The sequence below is a fragment of the Myotis brandtii genome, unplaced genomic scaffold, assembly GCF_000412655.1.
Source record: "Myotis brandtii unplaced genomic scaffold, ASM41265v1 scaffold423, whole genome shotgun sequence".
In the NCBI taxonomy this organism is placed as follows: domain Eukaryota; kingdom Metazoa; phylum Chordata; class Mammalia; order Chiroptera; family Vespertilionidae; genus Myotis; species Myotis brandtii.
This window is the reverse complement of record NW_005366214.1, coordinates 729,628-753,060: the sequence shown is the minus strand read 5'-3', so window position 1 is coordinate 753,060 and position 23,433 is coordinate 729,628. Positions and strand designations below refer to the sequence as shown.

The 23,433-nt window shown below is 42.6% G+C and overlaps 1 protein-coding gene across 1 annotated transcript in view; it reads left to right on the top strand.

Annotated features, from left to right (window-relative positions):
- Positions 1–23,433, top strand: part of MTHFD1 (methylenetetrahydrofolate dehydrogenase (NADP+ dependent) 1, methenyltetrahydrofolate cyclohydrolase, formyltetrahydrofolate synthetase) — a 54,320-nt gene that overhangs the window by 10,949 nt on the left and 19,938 nt on the right. Inside the window, exons 3-15 of the mRNA XM_005874033.2 lie at positions 6,714–6,773; positions 7,175–7,228; positions 8,547–8,683; positions 8,809–8,909; positions 10,833–10,969; positions 11,909–12,020; positions 16,568–16,695; positions 17,170–17,267; positions 17,445–17,618; positions 18,487–18,623; positions 20,152–20,198; positions 20,822–20,929; positions 21,065–21,139. Of these exons, the coding sequence (XP_005874095.1) occupies positions 6,714–6,773; positions 7,175–7,228; positions 8,547–8,683; positions 8,809–8,909; positions 10,833–10,969; positions 11,909–12,020; positions 16,568–16,695; positions 17,170–17,267; positions 17,445–17,618; positions 18,487–18,623; positions 20,152–20,198; positions 20,822–20,929; positions 21,065–21,139 (1,368 nt within the window). The remainder of the gene's footprint in view (positions 1–6,713; positions 6,774–7,174; positions 7,229–8,546; positions 8,684–8,808; positions 8,910–10,832; positions 10,970–11,908; positions 12,021–16,567; positions 16,696–17,169; positions 17,268–17,444; positions 17,619–18,486; positions 18,624–20,151; positions 20,199–20,821; positions 20,930–21,064; positions 21,140–23,433) is intronic.

Genomic DNA, 23,433 nt, shown 5'->3' with positions numbered 1-23,433 from the left:
GTTTGAAAGAAAATGTACCCCGTTCATAGTTTTGTTATGTCCTTCATTCCTCATTTGGACAATAATAGTTCACTGGATTATGCAGAACTTCCAAATGTTAACACATTGATCTGGCATAAAAAAAAATCATGATCATTAATATCACCAATGAACTCGTTGGAAAAGACTTTAAGTATTGAGAAGTCAAGCTCACAGGAGTGAATTTTAAAATTCCGATTTTTCGCTTAGAAACTCAAATTTTATCATTGGCCAACAAATACAATTCGTTATTTTCCTTGAAGTAGCACGATAACTTTGTCCACTGTTGAGAAAATATTGCCAAATATTCAAAGCTGAATAATATTGTTTGTCAGTTCTTCTTTCAAGTCAAGATGGTGTTCCATTTAAAAATACAGCTGGCTCAGCTTGCAGGGCAAAACAGCCCAGTGCTTCTGCCGCCAGCCAGTGTACTTTGGTATGCAGCGGAAGTGCTCGATGAGTGCTTCCCAGTTCCCTACACAGGGTACTAAAAAGGTCGATTCTCAGGGTCCAGGCTTAATAACACGAATGGCTCTCACTGCTTCACCCGGGCACCTGTAAGTGACACTGGCATCAGTTTTTCCTGAGCATGGATGGCAGTGAAGTCACCAGCCGTCTTACTCATTCACCATTACTTGTGCAGCCTCAATAAATGGCAATACAGTGAAAAAAGCAAGTGACATTGTCGTGTCATTATGAAAATTGTTTGGCACTCAACAGGTCTGAAAGGTCTTGGGATTGTCACAGGAATGTGTGGACCATTGCCCCAGGCCAGCGATTTCCAACCTTTTTGCACCTCATGGCAAACAAACTAATTACTAAAATTCTGTGGCACGCCAAAAAATGTATTTTTTGTTGACCTGACAAAAAAAGAAAAAAGGTATAATTTTGACTCATTCACACCAGCCAGCTATTGTTGTGTTGGCTGTTGGTTTTTGTTGGTTTTTGACAATCTAAGAGAAAAGAGGTCAGTGCCTCTGACTAAATAGTCAGGCATTGCATGTTTTAAAAATTCTTGCGGCACACAGGTTGAATATTGCTGCCCTAGGCAATTTCACCTGGCTCTGAATATCAGCCGTAGGCCAGTAACTTATACACCCTGGATCTCTTCTGAGTCTGGACTCTGGCTTTCTGGGACATCACTTATTTCCCTTTCTTCTAATCTTTTTTTGCTTGTTTCTCATCTCTCTGAGGAATTCAAATCTCCTGTTTCTTCCTCATCTCACCTAGAACATTTGAATACCTCAAGGCATAGCTTTCAACCACTTTTTCATCTTGTTCTTTCTCCAAGTGAGCTCACTCAGTCTCATGGTTACATGGGAGAATACATCCTAATTTAGACCTCTGTCCACATTTTCTTCCCTGAGCTCCAGATCCATCCAGTAGGAGGCCTTCAATAAATATTTGTTATATAGACAAATGTACAAAGAATGTTTTGAAGGGTTGATTTGTGTGACAGGAAACTGATAGCTTTCATTTGAAATTCCCTTCAGAAATAACTGCTTCCAGGTAGCTCAGTTGGTTAGAGCGTTGTTCTGATACGCCAAGGTTGTGGGTTTGATCCCCAGTCAGGGCACATACAAGATTCAACCAATGAATGCATAAATAAGTGGAACAACGAATTGATGTCTGGCTCTCTTTCCCTCCCTCCCTTTCTCTCTCTCTCTAAAAAATATCAATTAAGCCCAGCCAGCATGGCTCAGTGGTTGAGCATCGACCTATGAACCAGGAGGTCACAGTCAGATTCCCGGTCAGGGCACATGCCTGGGTTTCAGGCTCAATCCCCAGTGGGGGCGTACAGGAGGCAGCCGATCAGTGATTCTCTCTCAACTCCCTTGCTAAGTTTCTGTCCAATGTTCATCAAGAATTTCAGAGTGAATAGTACTTAAATATTTCCCCCATTTTTGTTAAATTTATTAAGAGGCCTTAGCTGAGAAGAAAAACACAGAAGGCCTGTTCTGCCTGGTGTGTTCTCTTCTGTGGTGGATATTTCTCTTTTTGCAAATTACTAAGAATCAAAGGTATATGTTGTGGGTATATACTCGGTACATGTGGGGGATCAGTTATTTCTTGGCTCATGCTTGTGAGTTGTTTGTTGTAGAAAGAGTAAATGTCATAAACTAGAAATCTGTTTCTTTACCCCTTTCCTTAGCAATATTGTTTTTTTCCTCCTGTTTTGTTTTTTTTTTAAATATATTTTATTGATTTTTTACAGAGAGGAAGGGAGAGGGATAGAGAGTTAGAAACATCGATGAGAGAGAAACATCGATCAGCTGCCTCCTGCACACTCCCTACTGGGGATGTGCCCGCAACCCAGATACATGCCCTTGACCGGAATCGAACCTGGGACCCTTCAGTCTGCAGGCCGACGCTCTATCCACTGAGCCAAACCGGCCAGGGCGTGTTTTAAAGATTGATTTCTAAACTCGTATTTTAAATTTATTGATTGCAAGTGTTTTTGTTTACATGAACAGTTTTCTACAGCTTTGTCTTCTCTGTCCTCGCCAATAAAACAGTGGTAGAATATTTTAATCTTGCACTTTAGCACCAGAGTTAGCATCTTTCCATGATGCAAGGCTTACACATACTGTGTTGTAATTGTTGGCCTTAAACAAATAGCTAATATTTCTCTACCAAAATGGGTTTATTCAGGAACAACAAACAGTTGTAATTCAGGACATGCAGTCTAAAGTGCACCACGTGCGAGTCCAGAGAAACAAAGGAGAGCAGAAGCTCTTTTGGGGACTTGGGAGGGGCTGCTGTAAAGGAAGAATCCACTGGAGGAAACTGGAAGGTCAGGGTCTGGTGACTTTTCATTGGCTGAGCTGCGGCAGCCTCCCATTGGCTGAGCTGTTAAGGTGCAAACCTTTCTTCCTGCTGAGGTAGTCAAGTTATACCACTTCCTGTGAGAGGTGCAAGGTCCATCTCTTCCTGCTGGGGTCAGTCGTGTGCTTTGAGTGATGTGTGTGAGCGTTCTCTCTTCCAGCCTCCCAACTCCACTTTCAATGAGCTTTCTGTTTATTTTCACATAATCACATCTCTGCTGCCTCGACCTCTCATTTTTTTTCCATCCTGGTGACCTGGCACCACCATCTTCCCACACCTGCAAACCAGAAACCTGAGATCACCTCTAGGATCTCCCTCACTCCACACATCCCCTTGGGGATTATGGTGCTATTGAGCCTGCCTCTCCTAAGCTCTTGGAATCTGTTCCTTGTTTTGATTTGTGCTGCTCCACCCCCTGGGGCCACTGCAGTCTGGCGCTTACAGGTTTCAAGTTTCTGATCTGGATGCTTCCAGTCCTTTGCTGCCCTTGTCAAAATGCAAATCTGATCACCACCCACCCATCCACACCCACTCCCATCCCTCCGGAAGGAAAAACAGTACTGCTTCATAGTGTCTGCTGACATTCAGTGATTTGTGTATATTGGTACTAGCCCTGCAGGTTGGGCACTGCCTCCTTATCATCACAGTAACTGATGCGCAGGGATCTTGGGAAGCTTTTCCGAAGCCACGGTCTGCAAGGGACCGAGTCTGGGATGTGAACCCAGATCTATCTCCAAAAACCATTTCCTTTTCCCCTTTGTTTTCCTAATTTCTTAGCATTGCAGTCAAGGATATTCATGATCTGGCTGGGGTATATGTACCTAAAAGTTGGAATTTTTAAAAAACATAATAGACTGTTAACTTCCCAAATAACTGAATATTTAAAAGAAATTATGACTTTTCATTCTCAGAGATACAAATGAGGTTGTATTCCATCCCCGTAGCATATAAAATACTTTATAATAAGAAAAGCATAATATGTAATTAGACCCGGACAGCCAAACAACCTTCCGGATGTCCTTCTGGACAACCTTCCGGACAAAGCTGGGGCTGTGAGGGCTGAGGTAAATATCCATGGCTGCGAGGGCCGAGCCCCTTGCACGAATTTCGTGCATCGGGCCTCTAGTCATTAATAATATAAGAACTAACACTTGCTTCCTACCAGGACTATTCAGAGTGCTTTGCTCATGGCAACTCATTCAGTCCTCACAAAGGACAAGGACAAAACAATAAAATTAATGAAACAATAAAATTAATTAATTCACCTGACCTGAATATCTCTTGAAGCAGAAAGAAAAATTAGTGAGTAGACCAATACCCAAGTTATTTTATGTTATAAAACAGGGGCCCAAGTCCAAATGCTGTTCAGGTTGTAAAGTGTTAAAAAAAAGAAGCAAAATGTGTGGCAATACATGGCCTGAAAAACCCTAAATATATACCGTCTGGCTTCTTCCAGAAACAGTTTGCAGACTCCTGTTGTTTAAAAAAAATATTCCTAACTTGTTCTGGGCAAGGACTTTCTTCAATAATGTAATTCACCTCCTTCTGAAAAGAAATTAGCATTCTGATAAAATGCTTAAGTGATTTTCTTGATAAACTCTAATGGATTTAAGATTTGTTCTGGGGAACCAGTCTTCCACCCACCCACTTGATTGACAGTCACGAATCTACTGTTCTTCATGAACCTTCTTTTGGCATCGAGTCTAGGATGATTGTATAACCGCTTTCCTGTCCTGAGAGTGAGTCTTTGAATTGGCTTCTAAGAGGTCTTTTGCTTTGCATTAGGACAGTGATGGCGAACCTATGACATGCGTGTCAGAGGTGACACTCGAACTCATTTTTTTGGTTGATTTTTCTTTGTTAAATGGCATTTAAATATATAAAATAAATATCAAAAATATAAGTCTTTGTTTTACTATGGTTGCAAATATCAAAAAATTTCTATATGTGACACGGCACCAGAGTTAAGTTAGGGTTTTTCAAAATGCTGACACGCCGAGCTCAAAAGGTTCGCCATCACTGCATTAGGATTATAACGAAACTTTGACATATGCTCATAACTGTAACTGTTAAGCTTTCTTTTTAAAATGAGTGGCAGTTTTGCCCTAGCCGGCTTGGCTCAGTGGGTAGAGCGTCAGCCTGTGGACTGAAGGGTCATGGGTTCGATTCTGGTCAAGGCCATACGCTTGAGTTGCAGGCTTGATCCCCAGTAGGGGCTGTGCAGGAGGCAGCCGATCAATGATTCTCATCATTGCTGTTTCTCTCTCTCCCTCTCCCTTCCTCTCTGAAATCAATAAAAGTATATTTAAAAAAATAAAATGGAGGTTTAGAAAAATTCTTTCTGAAACATTTAGACAGAAAACAGTTCCTATAATGGAACAACAACAGCAAAAAAAATTACTACGTCTCTGAAGGAAAATGATTTGACAGCAAATTCAGCCAAGTGGATCCTTCAAGTGCAAAAATAGCAAAACGATATTTTCAGATACAGAGAGACTCAAAAATGCCTACATACCTTTCATGGAAAAGTGACTTACAGTTGCGTGTCAGCTACCTGAGAGATGAGTGAAAGTAAACTGCAGTAGAGAGAAATTATAATTTTAAAAGGACGGGCAGTGGGCGATAAAACCATTTAAACTCAGAGTTAAGTCTAAATAATGAATTGTAGTTATAAATATTAATGAAAATGTAAAAAAATACTCTGTATTTAGGACCATCTTCTTTCCTACTTTGATCTAAAAGTCAGTGCATTAAATCTGGTAACTCAGTCAATGAAGGTTGGATGCTAGGGGCAAAGAATGTATAGAAAATGGCCAAAGAAAAAAATATGTGAGGCACTAAAATTCTAGGGAAGCCCCCACAGGAAGCAGGTTAGATTCAAATAAGCCATTAAAAAAATTACATTTCCCTCAACAGACTTATCTTTCAAGAGATGAAATTCAAATTGGCATTGGCAAAACAGATCTGTGTAAAGAACAGCAGAAGCTAAGAGTGAGACAATGATCGGTGGGCCTTGGGTGGGGGGAGCTTCCCATTGTAGCATCAACATGACAGGGACTGGAAATACTCTGTCACTAAGGCCAGCTTCTTTCTCCGCGGTTGTCCTGTTAAAAGGAGTCTTGCGTCAATATTGATGGACCTACCATTTTTCCCTCTGCGATTTTGGCAGAAGCCAAATTTATAGCATTTCACCCTGAGCATCTATTTCAACCTTGAAAAGGACAATTGTCAAACACTGGAACATGGAAAAATATTTGTAAAATAAAATTTTACAGATAAACGGTTACAGGGAAAACCTATAAATATGATCGTGATGAAGTAAATACCAGTAGAAGGAACATGGTGAGACCTAGCACAGTGGTTCAAAGGATTTGGCTGCTTCTTTGTCTTGGGGCCAGCAGACTGCCCTTTGCCTCGCACAGGTGTCTGCTCTGTGGAAGGTAGGAATAGTCCACTCTAGCTGGTTTTCTTCTCTTGTGTGGGCATGAGAGTTCTCCACTGCCCTTGGGAGTGAGGGAGAGGAAGCAGAATGTGCCCTCTGGGTGTTCCTGTCTCAGCTGTATCGTTTCTCTTCCTGATGACAGTCCCCCAGCCCTGTCTTTCTCAATGTCGGCAGAAATTCTACGCTTTAGGCAGGCCTGCAGCACCCTGGCCTAATTTTCAAGGCAGATACAGATGTCCCCTGCTTTTTCTTTTCTTTTGGCCTTGTTTGGGGAGGGATCCCTAATCCCACCTGTGTCCACATCTCCACCCTGCCCCAACCTTCTCCTGATTCTCCTGTTAGAGTTCTCTGCAACAAGAGTCAAAGAAGTTTTTCTGTACACCTTGACTTTCCTGATTGTCTGATTTGCATGTATTTATTATTCTAGGTTGGCAACAGAGATGATTCCAATCTTTATATAAATGTGAAGCTGAAGGCTGCAGAAGAGGTGAGGCGAGAACAGCAGTGTCGTCACCCCCACCTCACCCCAGGTCCTGCCTGCTACCCTTGCCCTTGGTGCGCCTCCCCATAAAACCTTTTCTCGCCCCCAGCAGACTTTCATTTATGTTGCAAGTCAGAAATGGGTGACTTAGAGCTGCAGCCTCTGGTTTACCCTTGAATATTTTCTAATCAGCGATCTGCCTACTTCCCAACGAGCAGGAATAGTGGACATGAAATTGCTGAAGTGCAGTGATGACAATTAAGTGAATGATGAGTGGGTCAAAATGAGAGGCTGATTTTTCAGAACATAGGGTGAAATGATTAAAACACCGCGTGTTTTGTTTTAGTCATATCTGTATGTCTCAAGTTCTCTTGCTGAACACCTGTTTTAAATGTTCATTTTTGCAGATTGGGATCAAAGCCACTCACATTAAGTTATCAAGAACGGCCACAGAAGCTGAGGTGAGCTTTTAGGAACTGAGTGTGAAGAGGGCAGCTGAAGGTTTTCCTCTCTGGTTTTGGTTTAATAGAACTTTAGGGATTGGTACATTCAGCATACAGAAGACCTCCAGGTAATTCTTTCTCCACAGACTCTGCCTCCAGAAAATCTTTGAAAATACCTACGGAGTAAATGGTGCAGAGCTAGGGTGTGAATGTTTGGTACTCAGAGTGTGATTGCAGCAGCATTTGTTTCCAAATCACCTGCAGTGTTGGTTAAAAAATGACCCCTTGCCTGTAGTTATATGCATCTTAAAAACCAAATGTGCATTTCATTTATATGATGCTCCAGAATAAGCAGAACAGCCCAGCCGGTGTGGCTCAGTGGTTGAGCATCGACCTATGAACCAGGAGGTCACGGTTTAATTCCCTGGTAAGGGCACATGCCTGGGTTCCGGGCTTGATCCCCAGTAGGGGGCATGCAGGAGGCAACCGATCAATGATTCTCATCATTGATGTTTCTATTTCTCTCTCCCTCTCCCTTCCTCTCTGAAATCAATAAAAGCATTTTTTTAAAAGAATAAGTCTGTGATTAAAATCAGAACTGTGGTTGCTTGTAGATAGTGGGTTAACTGAAGGGGCAAGAGGTTAGAAGAAATTTCTGAAGCCATGGAAATGTTCTGTATCTGCAGTGTCCAATAGGGTAGCCACTAGCCCCCTGTGGCCATTTAATTAAAATGAAAGAAAATTTAAAAATTCCGTTCTTCAGTTGTATTAGCCACATTTCAAGTATTCAGTAACCACTATTGTATTGTAAGTTGTGTAATAGAGAACATTTCTGTTATCACAGAAATCTTGATTTAGACCACGGTGACTGGGTATTATTGTTGAAGTTCTTAGTTCTTTGATGGGTTTCTTACCAGACCCCTGGTGACTATGTTCTGTGGTAAAGTAGAATTCTCTCAGGATTCAAGAGGAGGTACATTTAAAAAAAAAATACGTTTTATTGATTTTTTACAGAGAGGAAGGGAGAGGGATAGAGAGTTAGAAACTTCCATGAGAGAGAAACATCGATCAGCTGCCTCCTGCACACCCCCTATGGGGTTGTGCCCGCAACCAAGGTACATGCCCCTGATCGGAATTGAACCCGGGACCCTTCAGTCCGCAGGCCGACGCTCTATCCACTGAGCCAAACCAGCCAGGGCAAGAGGAGGTTCATTTTGAGATGATTACAATTAAACTCTTAGGGGGCAATGGGACAACCTTCCTTTTGACTTGGAAAGTGTTTCTCCACCCTTTGATTTCTGTGTGACACACAGATTGTATGTGGTATTGTTTTTAGGTATTAAAGTACATTACGTCTTTGAATGAAGACCACACCATACATGGGTTCATCGTGCAGCTACCTTTAGATTCAGAGAATCCCATTAACACTGAAGCAGTGGTCAATGCTATTGCACCTGAAAAGGATGTAGATGGGTGAGTGTGGCTTAACTTTCTACATCACATTGCATGGTTCCAAATATAAATAATATATTTGCTTCTAAAGAGTAAAAACACCTAAATTACCTTTATTTCCCCCTTCATTGCTTTCACTGTTTTAGATTGACTAACATCAGTGCTGGAAAACTTGCTAGAGGTGACCTCAATGACTGTTTCATCCCTTGTACACCTAAAGGATGCCTGGAACTCATCAAAGGGACAGGTAAAAACCAAAAGCAAAGCACCGTTTCTTAGAGGCTGGCCTTGACATGTGCAGGTACAGAGGAGGTTCATTGTGGGCCCTGCATAAATGGACTTGATCGGCCGGAGGACCGATCTGCTAGGGGGCTTTACCTAAATCCTCAGTATTATCAACAAGCCTATGAAATGGGTACTCTCATTGTTCAAAAGCTGAGAAAACAGGCTCAGAAAGATTGAGTAATTTGTCCAAGAGGCAGCAGAGCCAAGTTCAAAGAAATTTGTGTGTGTGTGTATGTGTGTGTATTGGGGGGAGGTGTGTGTGTGTGTGTGTGTGTGTGTGTATTGGGGGGGGACGGACCTCTATGGTAGTAAGAATTAAGATACTATGTAGGGGTACAATGTGAAAAGTCCCCACCTCCCCAGTGGGCACCTAGACCGATGTCTGGAAACCATCTCTGAACAACTGGCTATATTACCTCATCACCTAAGGAGCATTTTGGTATTTTGATTTCATCACAAATCCTTTAGCAGAGCTTATTTTTCACGAGGAAGTGTGTCCTGTGTAGAGGAAGTGGATCAGAAGTTTGAAGTGGAAAGTGCTGGCCTGTGTAAAAGAAAATGTTCTGTGGTTAGTGAGAAAAGGTCAAACGATAAGCCTGTGACAGCTATGGCTGTTCAGTCCCACCACTAAGTTTATATTCTGCAGCCTATTTAGCAGTTTGTTGCAACTTGATAAAAACCAATCCCATGAGCCACAGCAGCTACAGGCTTCTACTTCCTCTAGTCTAATGGCTAGTGAAGCTTCAGACCTTGAGGGCTTTGCTTCTAGATGTTTGTGGTGTTAGCATTATATAGAAGCTTATCTTTTTTGGATAAAATTAATGTTTTGCAAGAAGCACAACTTAAGCACCAACTGCCTTAAGCACTTCAGCCACAGCTTAGGTAGGGGGCTCCGGTGGAGTCTTCGGTGCTTTATTTCTGCCCTTTTCCTAGCTCATTCTCAGACTCCGTTTGGTGGCCCCGAGCAGCTCCAGCCTTGTTCCATTCTTGTGCCTAACAGTCATGGGATTGGATCTCATTGGCCAGGGGATGAAATACGGTCACATATCCACTGTTGGGTGCTCGCCCAGACCATTTCTATTAAGTAGAGTATGTCAGTCGAGAAAAGGACATGGGTATAGTACCAGAAGGACGGATGCTGAGTAGGCAAAAAGAAAGCTTTCTACCACAGTTAAATTCCCCTTTTTCACTTTCCAGCAAATAACCCTATGGATCAGGCCCTAAGCCAAAAGAAAGTTAGATGAGGAACTGCATAAATACGCTTACCCAAGGTGGAAAGAATCACCAATATGTATTAATCTAATTTCCCTCACTTCCCTCCACCCCATTGCATGCCTCCTATTGTCATCACTATTTTTTCCATGGAGTTGAATCTGATGTCTTCTTCCATATGGCTGTTTATTAGCTGTATGTCACGGTTTCTTTTTTTTCTTTAGTGTAGGTTTTCTTCCCACTTTCCGGTGACTGAATGAATGTATCTTGGCTTAAGCAGCTCTCAAAAAACCCACAGCAAGAAAGACACATGTGCTGCAAGCCTCCAGCGTGCTTGGGTCTGGGGTGACCCTGTGCATTCCTATAGTGCTTGCTAGAACATTTTGGAACGGTTTGAGGCCTTGCCCTGCTGCATCCGGAGCAAGGTTATAGAAATTTCAGACAATCGCAAAAAAAAAAAAAAAGAAAGAAAGACGGAAACATGTACAGGACCAATTTGTAGCTAAAACCCTGGAGTTGAGGATATTATTTCCTAAGAAAGTGTTTTTGGAAGATTTCTTATTGGTGTTCTGAATCTGTTTCTGTGCACTTGTTCTGAATTTTCCCACATAGGTGACATGCGAAGGAGGGCGGCTCCCCCCAGTTCTCTGATGCACGCTGGCTTTTCTTGCAGGGGTGCAGATTGCCGGAAGGCACGCTGTGGTGATCGGGCGCAGTAAAATAGTCGGTGCCCCCATGCATGACTTGCTTCTGTGGAACCACGCCACAGTGACCACCTGCCACTCCAAGACTGCCAATCTAGACAAGGAGGTAGGGGGTCCAGCGTGGAGTGGAAGATGATGATGATGTGTGTGTGTGTGTGTGTATTTGTGTGTGTGTGTGTATTTGTGTGCATGTGTGTGGTGGCGTGTTCTCACTTAATGGGAACAACTAACATTTAAGTGCCAGAAACTCGTGTACTTTACCTCATTATCTCATTCATCCTAACAATTCTATGATTCTTCTATAACAGTTCTGTGATTCTTGTCTCATTTTGTAAGATGAAAAAACGAATTCACATGGAGCACTTGCCCAAGGTTATGCAGATTTTGTTCTGACTCTATTCTTTCTGTACCAGTCTCCTCTGTGGCAGATAGGGATTGGCAGAGTAAGAACTGGGATTGACTCCTGGCAGCCAGATCCCAAACTGCTAAGAATGGTGGCCTCAGAGATAAAGGTGCTTCGGGGGGAAATGTGTGGACAGAGGTCCCATGACACCCGTCGCAGCTTGTTCTTGCCCCCTGCTTCAGATTCCTGAGCCCAGGGATTCTCATCTGTACACATCCTGTTGACAGTGCAGTCTCTTAAATGTGGAGAGAGCAGGAGAGAGGCCCGGCACCTTCTCTTACAATTGTCGCCAAGCAGCCTTCTGCGGGAGGTGGGAGTTCCCACATTTCACAGGGAGCAGTCTTTGGATATTTTTCATTCAGGACATCATCCTAGGCCTGTGGTTCTTATCAAGCTCCCCATTTGGTAAAGTACCTTTTGGTTCTTATCAGGTTCCCCATTTGGTAAAATACCTTTTGAAAGGGGGGCTTTTGACACGTATAGGAAGGAGCAGAGCATCCAGAGAGCTGTCAGTGAGTGGCCTGCAGAAAATAGCTGATGACGGTGAAAATCTCCCGCAGGGATGGAAGGAATGTCCTTTCCACGTCTAGATTTTTTTATGTTTCGCTTTTAATTTCTGAAGTCAGAATCCTCTCTTCTTAGGTAAATAAAGGTGACATCCTGGTGGTTGCCGTTGGTCAGCCTGAAATGGTGAAAGGGGAGTGGATCAAACCCGGGGCAATAGTCATCGACTGTGGAATCAACTACGTCCCAGGTGAGTGTTGCTGGGGGAGGAAGGTGGGTCTGGTGGAGGGCTGGGCTGAGGAAGATGTCTAGGTCATCAGGTGAAGCCTCAGTGAGAATCCCTGGTCCTGTTTTAGGCTGCAGTGCTGAGGTTCAGTGTGATGGGCCTGCCCATGGGTGCTTGCAGTCAGTAGATGGGACGTCGCTCCTGGCAGGCAGGCAGGCCAGCTTGACGGCAGAACCCGTGGTTTTAGCCGCTGCTGTGCAGCTCCCGAGATGACTTTGTCCAGGGAGAAGACTGCACAGGGGGCAAGAGGGAGGTTTTACACGAAAAAGAAGGAGTTTGACCTCCTTTTTCTAGGCTGAGAGGATAAAGCCTTACAGGCACATCCATAGCTGTCCTTGGCATCCTTCTCCCTAATTCATGCCTCTCCTGTTTTTGTTTATGTTGTCACCATTCTTCCTTCCCACAGGTCTGGACCTTTTCTTTTCCCTCCCAATTATTCCCCTTATTGGATTTATTTTTAAATATTAGATTTTCTCCTCCCTTCTCTGTCCTCAGTGTCACCGTTGAGTGTAACCCTCTCAACTGGATGGACTGCTGTGAATTTCTTACCAGTCTGATGCCCATTCAGATCCATCTGTGTGCTTTTGCCATGTTCACCTTGACACGGGCCCATGAGCCTCCTCGTCCATGTGACTCGTCAGACTCCTTAACCCCGTCCTAGTGGCAGCCTCCTCTGCGGCCTCTTCTCACATGCACTTTGTGAAAACCTGCCTTAAGTTGTTGTAAACGGACCACATGCCCGTCCACACATGCCTTGTTTGTCCTTTGCAGCATCTACACCTGCATCTTCAGTGGAGCAGGCTGTTCTTTCTTCATGGAGTTTTCAAGCATAACATTTGAAAGTACAATACAGTGTGTACCTGTATACATACCTCATAGATTCAAGAAGGAACAATCTTTAATCGAGAGACTGTTTCTCTGCATCAGACACCACCCCAGGCCTTGGGCTACACAAAACTGCATAAACTCAGCTGTGACCTTCACTTTCAACCAACTTCCTCCCCACCTCGTCTCTGTCTGAAATGCCCCTTCTTCCTCCCAAACCTTGCCTGGTTTCCCTTCAACAAGGGATAGTGTCCTCTTTTGACAATCCTCTCTCTTCCTCCCTCCCTCTCTCCCTCCCTCCCTCCCTCCCTCCCTCATTCCCTTCCTCCTCATAAAACTTGTGCTTCTGTTATCATATGTGTCTCATACTTGGTGCCCCGTGGGCTCCTCCACGAGTCAGTCAGCTTCTCCGGGGCAGTGGTCTCTGCGGTGCCCTGTCCAGCGTACGCCTTCTAGCCGCTTGCACCCTATTGTATCTATCGAATTGTTGAAGAGAGTTACAGCAAGAATGATCATTTTTCTCCCTTGCCATCTCAGCTTTGAAATATAGACACTCAGCTGCCAGGAATATTAGTCACTGTCAAGCCTTCACTGTTTTTAACCTGCCTCCCACTCTCCCTACCATGCTTTTAAGACAATAGCTCATAAATGAGCACTAATTTTCTTGTAGCGTAATTATCTAATGGGTGATCGAGAAAGTACTTACCTACAACTCCTCACTTTGAGCATTTGCGACGTGGCATTCACGCTCATTCTCTTCAAAACCTTGCATCTTCTGTGTCATATTTCTGCACTGGGCATTTGTGGGGTGGGGGGGACGACAGGACGACTAGATTTGAGGGAGATGAAGAAACACCTGGGTGGGGATCTTAAGTCTTGCAGTTAGGTAAGAAATTTGCAGATAAGTATGAAATGTGACTTAAACATGAAACTTACCATTCTGCTCACATTTATTCCTTATGTAGATGGTAAAATGTGAATAAGATCAATGCACTATCTTTACTGATCATATAGGTGAATAAATATCAATAAGGCAGGATTTTAATGTCCCCACAAGATGGCAGAATAACTGAGTTGCAGACAATGGGTCTTCATTTTGAAAGCACAGCTGGGTCACTTCTTGGTTCATATTTTGATTATTTAAATCATTTGTGTGGATAACATTATAAGTCACTTGCCAAATAAGAATGAATTAAGGTGTGTGCTTCCCTCCCCCCAACCAAAAAGAAAGGAATATTTTAAAAGTTTCAAGTGCAGAGCAGAAAGAATTGGCCAGAGAAACACATCAAAGTGTTCTTCCTGCTTGGCTTACTAAAGATAATTTGAGAAGGACTAGATCCGTGGTCGGCAAACTGCGGCTCTTTGGCCCCTTGAGTGTGGCTCTTCCTAAGCCTTAGGAGTACCCTAATTAAGTTAATAACAATGTACCTACCTATATAGTTTAAGTTTTAAAAATTTGGCTCTCAGAAGAAATTTCAATCGTTGTACTGTTGATATTTGGCTCTGTTGACTAATGAGTTTGCCGACCACTGGACTAGATTAATAGTAGGTTTTATTTTAAGGGGTTATAAAAAGAGGAACAGATTCCCCACCCTGGCCCAGTCCAATCTCAACTCACCCAGCACAGTGGCTTCTATACTGGACTCTATTATTGGGGGTCCCCAAATTAAATGTGAAGGAGTAAAGTCTCAGCTGGATCTTCAGTTGAATTTTGCCCCTATAATTCCCAATGAAAGAGACGTTCTAGGCCCCGGGGTATTTAACCAAGATGTTTGTTGGTTACTAAATCCATTCACTCACTTAGATTGAGAAGTGGTCGCTTTTTCCACCGACCACATCAGACTGTCCACGAAATACTATACAGACATCAGAGGGCACTCAAGTCAACCCTGTTTGATTAACTAGCAACACTGAGCTCTTCCAGTGCAGCATTTGGTTGTGCAGTACATGACATGTCTCTTACATATTGAGAAACATGAAGAAAGTGACTCACATTGATAATAGTTAATAATAATTAATAGAAAGAGGTGTTGGGGTTTGAAGCTAGCTTCAGCGTTGGACTATTGAAACCTGTACAAAGGACACAACCTTGACAGTATTTGCTTGACCTTTTGAGACGACATTAGTGTTATGAGAGCTGCTGCTTTGTAATCTTCTAGAAACTGTCTGAAGAGTTTTTATTTATCAGCTCCTTATAGTACATAGTGAAAATCTCTTATGTGGCTAGGACAGGAAGAGAAACTCTTGGTAAGAAATTTGCAGAATGCATTTTCAATGTCAAGAATATGCACATTTTTCACTTGATTCTCAGCAAGCTTGTGAAATAAGTAGCATTATCCTTCCTTGCATCTTTGGACTTCTGATCAGTAAGGAGCCCACAGGGTTGAGGACTAGCAGTTAGTGGAAGAGCTGATCCCATAGCCTAGGTTTCTGGTTTCTGGCCTTTTGGCTATACAGGTAAGCCCTCAGTTAATATGGTCTGTCGGTTCTTGGAAACTGTGACTTTAAGTGAAGCAATGTGTAACGAAACCAGTTTTACCATAGACTAATTGATACAAATAAGAGTTAAGTTTCTGTGGCATATTTTTGGTCACAAAAATATCACCTAACTTCTAAATAAAGACTGAAACACTTCTAATATTAAACATCAAGATAAATGCGAGCTATACATACATTTAAGAAAGATGAATAAAAACAAGGAAGATCATTCTTTTCCAGCCCACTTCTTCCAGTTCAGGATCATACAGCTCAGGGTGCAAGGAGGGAACCAGCCCTGGACAGGACCCCTCCCATTGCAGGGCGCGGCACACTCACGCAGTGGGGCGAGTTCTTTTCTCATTGATGTTGAATGAAATGACATTATTTGAGGACCTGCTGTACTCTGAAGCATCCTCTCTCATTGTGGTGCTCCGATCAAAGAGAGGTCGTGAAAGGGCTACGATCCTACCAGATCCTGCCTGGGAGCCTTAGCGCTGCAGGGCCTGGCCCTGTCCGCCAGCCCCTCCCCAAGTACACTGAAGCCAAGTGGGGATGCTTTCTGTGTGCGTGAGCAATGATGCATCACTGGGCTTTGTTCCCTTGAATAGCTATTCTTTGCTGGTAAGAATTGTAGTTATTCTTGTATCCTTTTAAGGGAAGTGTAATTATATTATTTGCCTCTTGCATACATTTAAGTAGCTGCTCATCTTTGGAATTGGATGTTGAATTGTTCCTCCATCTCATGCATGGAGCTTACAAAATGCTGACAGTTGCTGTAGAAACGGTATCTGGCAGCTGTGGCATAGTTGGAGGTTTGTGCACCCAAAAAAATTTCCTTTGTAGGCCTTGGCAAATTAACATTTTAAAAGGAGCTCATTATAAATTGGATAGTTGGCTTTAAGAGTAAAAAACAGTTGGTATTTTATTTGTCACTTGACAGACTACAAAAGGATTCTTTTGGTTCTGAAAAACCACTTAGGCAGCGTGTGAATTTTTGCAGGTAAAATAAGTCTTTCCCTAGGAAATAGCAAACACCTGTCATCCCATAGCTTTTAGGTAAAGTGGGCACTTGAGCCAGATGGGACTACACACCCTAAACTTTACTTAGTTTTTGGAATAAGCGGTCATAGTTGATCACTTAATTTAGAAATAAACACCAGGATTACGTTCTGACACTTTGCTTTGATGTTTCCCTCCCCCATGACCAGATGATACTAAGCAGAATGGGAGAAAAGTTGTGGGCGATGTGGCATTCAGTGAGGCCAAAGAGAGGGCGGGCTTCATCACTCCTGTTCCCGGTGGCGTCGGGCCCATGACGGTGGCAATGCTAATGCAGGTGCGTTTGAATCAAGGTTTCTATAATAGTTCTAGGAAACTGGTAGAATTCAAGTTACTGCTCTTCTCCCCAAGTAGAAATGTCATAAAACCTGCTCAGAAGCTAAGGAATGATATGAATCTGTGGAAGAAAAAAAAAAGGGGAATGGAAGAACAGAGAAATAGAATCAGTCATATGAGTAGAGGGAAGTAGGGAAGGCACAATTCTACTTTACTGTGGAATAACTTAAGGGAGAGAAAGTGCAAACACTGACTTTGCTAAATAGGATTTGGCTCTCTTGCCCTTTTTAACCCACGCCAGCTGATAAGGGGAGAGGCAAGCAGCCCAGAATGGAAGCATGTGAATAGATGGAGCATGAAGGTGTTCATTTTGATTGCACTTGAGTTATCCAGAATTAAGAGTTGAGGTGGAGGTTGAAATAATCACCTCTCTTAGGTTCTATTTATATTTTGGGGTTTTTTGGTTTTTTTTTAGAGCACAGTAGAGAGTGCAAAGCGTTTTCTGGAGAAATTTAAGCCAGGAAAGTGGCCGATTGAGCATAACAAGCTTAACCTCAAGACACCTGTTCCAAGGTAAAAATGAAGTTTTACAGGTTTAAAACTTTGTGGGTTGTTGATTTGTAGCCATGGCTACACGTATATTTACCCCTTCTGAAAGTACCATCAGTGGTTGGGGTGGGTCATGACTAGGCTGGGATTAATACCTTCCATGAATAAAGATGGATTTACCTTTCCTATATTTCTTTTAAGTGACATTGACATATCCCGATCCTGCAAGCCAAAGTCCATCAGTAAGCTGGCTCGAGAAATTGGTCTGTTCTCTGAGGAGGTGGAATTGTACGGTGAAACCAAGGCCAAAGTCCTGCTGTCAGTGCTGGACCGCCTGCGGCAGCAGCCCGACGGCAAATACGTGGTGGTGACTGGGTGCGACTTCTATTCATTTGCCAATCATATCTTAGTATTAATCCTGATTATTATCACCAGGGGTTGCATTTGCACTTAGCATGTATGTGTGGAGGTTCCTTTACTTTGGTTTTAGCATTTTCACAGGTATTTTTATTTTAAATATATTTTTATTGATTTTAGAGAGAGGAGCGGAGAGGGAGCGAGGGATAGAATCATCCTGATGAGAGAGAATCATGGATCAGCTGCCTCCTGCATGCCCCCTATTGGGGATTGAACCTGCAACCCCGTTGCATATGCCCTTGGCCAGAATCGAACCCAGGACCCTTCAGTCCACGGGCCGACACTCTATCCACTGAGCCAAACCAGCTAGGGCATTTCACAGGTATTTTTATCTAATTTGATCCTTATAGCCACACTGTGAGGTCAGAGTAGATTATAACCTTCAGAGATGAGAAAATTTGTCAAGTTATTCGTCTAGTAAGTGAAAGAATTGGATCTTAAAACCTCGTCTTCATATGGAATTGCTTTTTCTTAACCCCAAATTCATTAATTCGTTACCTCTATTGAGCATTCGTTTTTATTGCTGGGCTGAGTTACATATAAAAGCTAGTTTTTGAGACTAGGTTGAGAAATTTAAATCATAGTAGTGTCTTTCTACAAGGTAAAGTGTATTTCTCCTTACAGTGAGAACAGCTAAAGCACAGCAGTGTTTTTTGATTTAAAATTAGGGGAAGTTACAACCAAGACTCCTAAGACCTTTTTCGGGTCTTTCGTCTTCTTATTCAGGTTAGGAGTCATTCTCTAGGATCTGTTAGATCTGACTTAGTGATTCACATCAGTTTAATCCCCCTAAATGTAACTTTCCTCTTTTGCTTTCATCGTGAAGAATAACTCCAACGCCCCTGGGAGAAGGGAAAAGCACCACCACAATTGGGCTGGTGCAAGCCCTCGGCGCCCACCTCCATCAGAACGTCTTCGCGTGTGTACGGCAGCCTTCTCAGGGCCCCACCTTTGGAATTAAAGGTATCCCTGGGAGTAGACCGTGGGTGGCCAGAGGACACCTGCCTCTCCCTCAGTCTTCTCTGGCCCTCTTGACCCATGAATGCTCACGGGGCCCTCGGCTTTTTAGACGTTAGGAATGTCTTCCTCACACCCACCTATCGTGGTGCTTTTGGTGAAGGCTTTCATCGGATCACCCCAGCGCCTGCTCCTGCTGTCACTGTGTGACACTGCACAGGGACTCCTGGGATGAGTACTATGTAGGCAGAGGTGCTTTTGTATGACTAATCATCAGTTGTCATGGTAACAATAAAGGTAATCAGTCACCATGCTGACTTTCTAGAGACATAGACAAACCCTACAGATGTCTCACCCTGTGGGAATAAGAAAAGCCTACCCTGCTTGAGAATGTGCTTTATACCAGCTTTTGTGCTAAGCAGTGTATGTGTTTTATTTTATTTTCTAATGTAAGACAGTATTATCTCCATTTTGCAATAGCAGCAACTGGGACTTCAGAGGCAACTGGGTCAAAGGCACTAATCTTAAGTACCAGAGTGGGCCCCATGTCTATTTCAAACTCTAAAACAACACCATCAACAGTGTTTCATCTGATTGCATGAAAACACGATGTCCGTCATCGTACGTCACCTTCAGTTTTTGATAGCTGCAGTGCTGTAGACAGGTTCTTTTAATTAAAATTATTTTCATTAATTATAATTAAGTACAATCCTATTGGCTCAGTGATAGGGCATCACATATTTTGCCTGTTCTAATGATTTCTACTAATGTTAATTCGGGGTGCCATCTTTGCTCCTGTGCCTGTTGTTTTGATCTGTTTCATAAATGTGCTGACTTAGCTCTGCTTTTGAGCTTGTCTTAACTCCCTTACATTTGAATGAGCCTTTTTCCTTGTTCTACTTATTGAACCCAATATTCTCCTTTTCCTCATATCACAAACTGCCCCATTTTCATTGCATGGTCTCTTCCTCACCAAGAAATAAAATTTAAAAATCCATCTCAAGCTGACATTTATCTCACTGATAACTTGAAACCTGGATATTTTTTTGACTGGCCTTTGGTTATTATTCCAGATACGCCAGCAAAAATCTAGCAGTTAACCTGTTTCCTAATGTGTGTCTCCTACTTAGGAAGAATTGTAGTCTCTGTGTTTGGTGTGTATTTTAAATATTCCCCTTTTTAAAATGCCAGAGGGGTGTTTATGAGAGTGGAAAACTGAACAGGTTTGCCTTTATGTAACTATAGGCTGGGACTTCTAACAGATGTTAGGAATCACAAGGAACCTGTTTCTAAAGATAATACTAGTAAGTCGGTATGTATGTGTTCATCAACTCAGATTTCAGTTGAGAGGCTGTTCAGCACAAGAAAGATCGAGTGTTTCAGCTTGTAGACAAAAATTAAAGACACTGATCAAATCCGTCCAAATGGTTGTAGAAAGTAAATAAATAATATGTGTAGCAGTTATGAAATCGATTTGGTTTCCTCTGTGGAGAAACATGCCTAACATGAGCCTCACCCTTGACCTGTCCTCTAGGTGGCGCTGCAGGTGGTGGCTACTCTCAGGTCATTCCTATGGAAGAGGTAACGTGTCCTGGGATTTGGTTGACTCAGACCCTTTATTATGGCTTTTCCTTCTAGAAATTAAGCTTTACTGTAGAGGTCTTAGTGGACAAATGACTTATTTCTCAGCAGAAGTGACACTTAAGGAAAAAGCATCTTAATTTACAAAGTTGTGAGGCAGCTTCGGTTTTTTGACATGATAAGGACTTCAAAGTCTGGCTTTCACGGGGTATTAATAATTTTAAGCAAGTGATCAAATGAAGCATGAGATTGAGAAGAACCAACATAGAGTAAATTCAGAGTAATAACTGCAGAAACGGGAACAGTGTACAGGCATAGAGTTGGGTTGCTCCATTGTACTCCTTGCTCACTGTTTAAAGGACATGACATGCCGTCAGTAACTCAGTGTTGCTGTTGATCCCGGTGGGATGGTGTTTGTGGTCCCTGGACATGTCACTTAGGGGAAACCACAGTTTCTTCTGAAGACAGTAATTTATGTATTCAAGATCTGCCTGTATCGGGGCTTTGTCCACTAGCTGTGCTGCCATCAGCTGTCCATTGGCTTTGACATGGGGATTGATTTGGTGCGAATAGAATGGATGTTGGAAAGTTAGAAGACTGATGTGGCTTCTGCTCTTTCCCAGTTTAATCTGCACCTCACTGGTGACATCCACGCCATCACTGCAGCTAATAACCTCGTTGCCGCGGCCATCGATGCCCGGATGTTCCACGAACAGACTCAGACGGACAAGGTAGGCACGGAGGTCCCATGGGCACTTTTGAAAGGGTTCAAGCACCTGAATTAATGTTGGTCCCTTGGATGCTAGTGATACAGGTAGCAAAGCAATGGAGTTCATTTAAAAGCCCCTTTCCTCCTTTTCTTTCAGGCTCTCTTTAATCGTTTGGTACCATCAGTAAATGGAGTGAGAAAGTTTTCTGATATCCAAATCCGAAGGTTACGGGTAAGCTTTCCCTTTTTCATTTTTGATATTGTATGACACTGAGTAAATGATAAGAAGCAGAGATCTCCTTAGAGTCACCTATGTTGGGTAAAGTTACCTGCATAACCATAGTCTTAAGAGCGTAATCGACATAACAAAGACTGGCAGTAGAGGTTATTTCCCATTTACCTATAAGTTATAATTGGTTATCCTGAAATAAATAAAGCACTGACAACCTGCCCTCAGCTACAAAAGCTGACACCTCCTTTGTAGCATGGATAGGAGTCAGGAGGCCAGCATGGCAGCATAGAGGCTTCTGAAGTTTGAATCTCTGCTCTTCCCAGTACTGAGACTTTAAGCAAGAATGGTTATTTCTCTATCTTGAGTTTCTATAAAAAATATATAGTCATTAAATATACACTATACCAACCACATAGCCAGAAATCTCACTCCTAGGTATTTATCCAAGAGAAATACAAACTGTGTTCATACAAAAGCATGAATGTTTTTAGCAGCTCTATTTAAAAATCTCCAAAATTGAAAAACAACCCAAAGGTCCTTCAGTGGATGAGTGGATGAACAAACTGGCACATCTATATATATAAAAGCCTAAGCGACCTTTACGACCAGCCAGTAGCTATGATGCACACTGACCACCAGGGGGCAGTCGCTCAATGCAGGAGCTGCCCCCTGGTGGTCCGTGAGCTCCCACAGCCAACCTCTCATGGTCCCTCCCCCAGTCGGCCCATTGGCCCTGATCGCCAGCCAGGCTGAGGGACCCCACCCGTGCACCGGGCCTCTAGTCTTACAATAAAAAGGAATGAACATTACATTCCTTGTGTGTGTTATCAACAGTAGTTATATTCTCACTTTATTTTTAATTTTTACAGCTTGATTTTTTTTTAAAATATATTTTATTGATTTTTTACAGAGAAGAAGGGAGAGGGGTAGAGAGTTAGAAACATCAATGAGAGAGAAACATCAATCAGCTGCCTCCCGCACGCCCCCAGTGGGGATGTGCCCACAACCAAGGTACATGCCCTTGACCGGAATCAAACCTAGGACCCTTGAGTCCGCAGGCTGACGCTCTATCCACTGAGCCAAACCAGTTTGGCATAGTTTGATATTTTGATGCTGTAAGAAGAACACATGGAGCTCCCCTTTATCCAGAAGCATTAATTGTTTACATTTACTCTACTTACTTTACAGTTCTGTCACTATGCATGCATTTTTTCCTAGACTTGGAGAAAAGTGTATTTTACATAGTACAATGTTCTTTAGCTTATTTTGTTTTTACATCCACCCCCCCACCCCCCACAATCCTATGCATCAGGTAAGGCAGTTACTACCCTATTTATAAAAGAGTTGTGTTCTGTGGGGCAGCAAAATACCATGGAAAGAGCCAGCAACTTTTAATCTTGCCTTTGTTGGTGGAACTTTCTGTTAGCTGTAGGGAGGTGCAGGACTAAATTGTTTTTTATTTTTATTATTTTTTTTATTGTTTTATTGCTTAAAGTATTACAAAGGGTATTACATATGTCTCCTTTTTTCCCCCGCCCTTGTAAATTGTTTTTTAATTGATTTTGTTTTGAGAGAGAGGAAGGGAAGAAACAGAGACAGAGAGACAGAGACATCAGATGTGACAGAGAAATACCAATTGGTTGCCTCCCATACGCACCCTGACCTTGGTCCCAAATCTAGGTTTGTGCCCTGACCAGATATCAAGCCGGCAATCTTTCGGTGCATGGGATGATGCTCAACCAACTGAGCCACACTGGCTAGTAGTGTTTTAATAGCAAATTTACAGGAATAGCACAGAAGACAGATACTAAAAACAGGACAACTCAGAAAAGTACAGTGAATGGATGGAATCTACTATTTGATAAAAAAAAATGCTATAAATACCATTTACTGGTAGTTGCCATCAGTAAGAAATTTACTTGTTTTTTAAAAATCCAAATGCTGGCATTGTCCAGAAAAATTTAACAGGTTTATTTATATTGTTATAAAGTTGAACTGCTAAAACTTGTTCACTGAAACATTTTGACTTGCATTAATGCTTTATGTCCCCACATTTATATTAAATGATCCTTTAAAAAGCTCTAGGATTTGCTCTGGCCAGGTGGTTCAGTTGATTGGAGTGTCATCCTGTATACCAAAGGTTGCAGGTTCGATTCCCAGTCAGGGTACATACTTGGGTTGTGGGTTCAATGCTGGGTCAGGGCATGTACCGAGGCAACTAATTGATGTTTCTCTCTCACATCAGTGTTTAACTGGGCTTCTCAATTGTCTGACTGAAAAGTTTTGCACCTTGT